General features: G+C 39.6%; 1 protein-coding gene across 1 annotated transcript; it reads right to left on the bottom strand.

The window, feature by feature from the left end:
- Positions 1-876: 876 nt before the first annotated feature.
- LOC115967125 lies at positions 877-1,452 on the bottom strand. The gene has a single exon (XM_031086204.1). It carries the CDS (start codon positions 1,450-1,452, stop codon positions 877-879), a length of 576 nt encoding a protein of 191 aa, XP_030942064.1.
- Between the last annotated feature and the right edge of the window lie 2,382 nt (positions 1,453-3,834).

The raw sequence follows: 3,834 nt of genomic DNA, 5'->3' as shown, positions 1-3,834 counted from the left end.
CTTCAAAAATATTTACGGGCCAATGCCACTGCAAAAATTCCCAGTGGAAATCGAGTTTCTGAAACTCGATTTCCATTTGGGTGGCATTTTTGTAAATTGGTCTGGTAGTTTATTTACAAATATGCCAATGGAAATCAAGTTTCAAAGACTCGATTTTCACTGGTATATATATATATATATATATATATATTTGCAGCTACTCCTGCAGCAGTAAACCAGAATTAGTTTTCCCTTCCCCTGCAGTAGTAAAATAACACTTTACACGGTCTGCGGTTAACAAGTAAATACAAGCATATGATACCAGTCAAGGGGAGAGTACATCAAATGCAAATAACTGGATTGAAACAGTTACTATTCATAGGCATTATAGTTGCCCTCTTAGCACACAAAAACACTACTAACTAGCTGTCATCGCTTCAAACAAGGCCCCTGTGGTTGAACTTGCAAAAGTAGTAGCTACTAATGCCAAAGTAATATCATTGCTGGCATTATAGGCAAGAGCTACACAATGCAAGTAATGTAATGAGTACAATGGATAACAAATAGTTCAATTACAACAACATTCAGCAATAAACAAGATAACAACTAAGACAATACAACATAGTCTACATAGTCGCCTAGCACTTGTCAATACTGATAAAACATACTCTACATAGTCACCTAACACTTTTCCATACTGATACAACATAGTCTACATAGTCGCCTAACACTTGTCCATACAAAAGATAACCATAAGTCTCACGTACAATAGTTAATCAAAATCGAGTCTCCGCTCGCCTAACAAAAATTAAAATACGGTCATTAGTTTCCAAATGTGAAGAACAAAAACCAAATGAAATTGTGAGTATATTATATAAAAACAATGAAGGCACTTGCCTAGTTTGTAGCACTACCACTTGTTGAAGCCCCAAGGGAATTGGGACAACTTCTGCGGTTATGCCCCTCTTGATGACACACTCCGCATCGCTGCCTCGGTTGAATCTCCCTCAACTCCAGATCTTCCCTCCGACTTCCCCATTCTCGTTGTACCCCATCCATTTCATTCCTTAATCTTGACTTCATAGGACGACCTTTGGCCCGCAACAACTGTGGGTCAAGCACCCACCGTGGTCCGCGAATGTCCCTCCACAATGACTCTGAACTTGGCACCACAAAATGATGTGAATATGTGTGAATTGCGTTGTTCAAATTGTAACATGGGTCAATATAGCTGGTCGCATCGAGATGCCGACCTTGAAGAACTTTAATTCCTTGTGAACAAGGGATCTTCAAGTTTTGCCACTTTCCACAATCACATGTTCTAGCAAATACAGGCACTTCATGACTGTGGTTTCCCCCTCCACCTCTATGGTCATTGTACGGCGTAACCACTTGATATACACCAGTTTCATGATTGAAATTCCTCATAGTGTGTCCTGCGGTTTTCTGCTCATTTTTGTTATAGATCTCCATTGCATAATCACTCCACACCTTACCTCGAGAGAGATTAGAAGTAATTTGTTTATGTCAATCATGGAAATATGCAACAAGTTTGCACCAAGTGAAATCAACCATTGCAGCAATGGGCAAACCGCGGGCACCTTTAAGTACCCCATTAAAGCACTCAAAGATATTGGTTGTCATTGTCCCGTAACGTCTTCCACCATCATGTGACTGGGTCCATTTGTCCAGATTCTCACTCACTAGATATGTGTATGGCATATAACGTGCAATCTGGCGATCAGTAGGGTCTACACCCCTCAGTAAATTAATCTTGACCTCCTTAATGGTTTGCATTATAGACTCAAATTTAGCTTCATGAGTCGCATATCCAGCTTTCAAGGCCAATGCCTTTAGAGTCGGGTCATCAAAGTGTGTGTTGAAGTTGCTAGCAACATGTCGAAGGTAATATCAGTGAAATACCTATTCTCTTCCGTCCCGACCTTTAGGTCACTCTGAAATGGCGCATTTGATACCTTTATGTCGGTCAGAAATAATGCAAATGCCCTCGTTAGGTATGACATGCTCTATCGAAGTCTTGAAACACTCTAAAAACCACCCTCAATTAGGCCCTGACTCATTGTCCACAACAGCAAAGGCGAGAGGCAAAACCTTTTGGTTAGCATCGGTTGCCATTGCAATCATCAATAGCCCTTTGTATTTACCATACAGATGAGTCCCATCAATATTGATCACTGGCTTACAATATTGGAATGCAGTAATGCATGGAGCGAATGCCTAATATACATAGTGCAGTAACGCAGTACCTTCGTATGGCCTAGGTATGGTGTGATAGTTGTACTGGGTACCTGAGTCCTAATCCAAGTATGCCAACAACAACTTTCGTAACCTTTGATAAGACTCCTCCCAATCCCCAAATATCTTAGAAATTGCCTTTTGTTTTGCGTCTCATACTTTATAGTAAGAAAGCTCGTGATTATACTTAGTACGTATGATCTCCCAGAGCTCATCAATACGAGTAGTGTGATTTTGTCACAATTTTCCCACAATTTTTGATGCAACAAAATTAGAATCCATTATTTTACCGTCTCTTCGTAGGCCAAAGGGTATACAAGTGTGTGGACCCATATAAGACGTGACCATCCACAAACCATTGAATTTAGCCTTCATGAATGCCCCAACGTACCACTTGTAGTTGTCGTCAACGCATGCGGCGCACAATTTCATTTTGGTCGACCTTCAAATTGTAAAATTTCTATTATCATTTGCTGCGTATATTATCAATGCACGCTTCACCGCCTCTTTATTTGCAAAAGTCAACCCTTTACAAAAATGCATCCCATCTTCCCAAGTAGAAACAAATGGTATCTGAAGACGTGGAGGATAAACCATATCTTCCCAAGTATTTGTGTAGAATGAGTCGGCAGGAGGTCTGGAGCCAGTGGTCGTATTTGTATCATGCTGGACGCCAATATCATCGTCTGCATCACTTGCATCATGGTACTCTATATTTTCATCTTCAAAATTGGGAACGACTTCATGGTCATCCACATTGTTCTTAAAGTCGCCTCGCTCAATCCTCTCTTCGTACTCATCCACATCATCAATATTTTCACCATCATTCGCAGTATGATCTTCATCTTCATCTTCGTCTTCCTCCTCTAAATGTGTCTCTTAAGGATAGAGAGTTTCACTAGTATTGGTAACATGATCTTGAGATGGGAGTGTATAACCTCCCATTGTATACCCTCCCATTGTAGTGCATCCATCATCTAGGGTTGTAAATTGTAAAGTCGTAGTTGTTTGTTGCACCACCTCAGTAGTGCTGTCTGCAAATGCCTCCAAACTTACATACAACTTAGCAGCATTTACTTGGGACATTTTCTGGATCCTATTAAACATCATCTTTACATGTTTATCTTCTTTGATCACCATATACCCGTAATTTATCCGTTCATGAAGGACTTCTTGTGGGTAACGATAAATAATCTTGATGTCATACCAAGTAGGGTTCAAATTCAATTCGTCTATTATTTTCCTCTTCAAATCATTCAAGGTCTTCAACTTACGACGTATCATCATGTAGTAGCATTCGATACCCTCCCCTCTAAATGGGAATCTGTCAATCCCTCCAAGATTGTCAAAGGGTCCACCGAAGTATACATTTATATCAATATTCTTCAGAGATTGTGAACCTATTAGAGAGTCAAGTATAATATGTTAGTGACAGATAACTTCGAAATCTAAATCAATAATGATAAAGCCTAATTATGCAGCACAAGATTTGGTAACTAAGTTAATACTCTTGAAAGGAAAAACAACTCTAGGGATTCAACTACTAAAGGTTTAAGGCTTAAGGTGTTGTCAAGAATTCTAATAACTTCTTTTTTTGGA

Source organism: Quercus lobata, chromosome 11 (genome assembly GCF_001633185.2).
Source record: "Quercus lobata isolate SW786 chromosome 11, ValleyOak3.0 Primary Assembly, whole genome shotgun sequence".
Taxonomy (NCBI): Eukaryota; Viridiplantae; Streptophyta; class Magnoliopsida; order Fagales; family Fagaceae; genus Quercus; species Quercus lobata.
This window is presented reverse-complemented; position numbering and strand designations above follow the sequence as displayed.

Excerpts from the sequence above, each read along its gene's own strand:
- LOC115967125 (XM_031086204.1), bottom strand. The coding sequence starts at position 1,452 with ATGGAGATCTATAACAAAAATGAGCAGAAAACCGCAGGACACACTATG.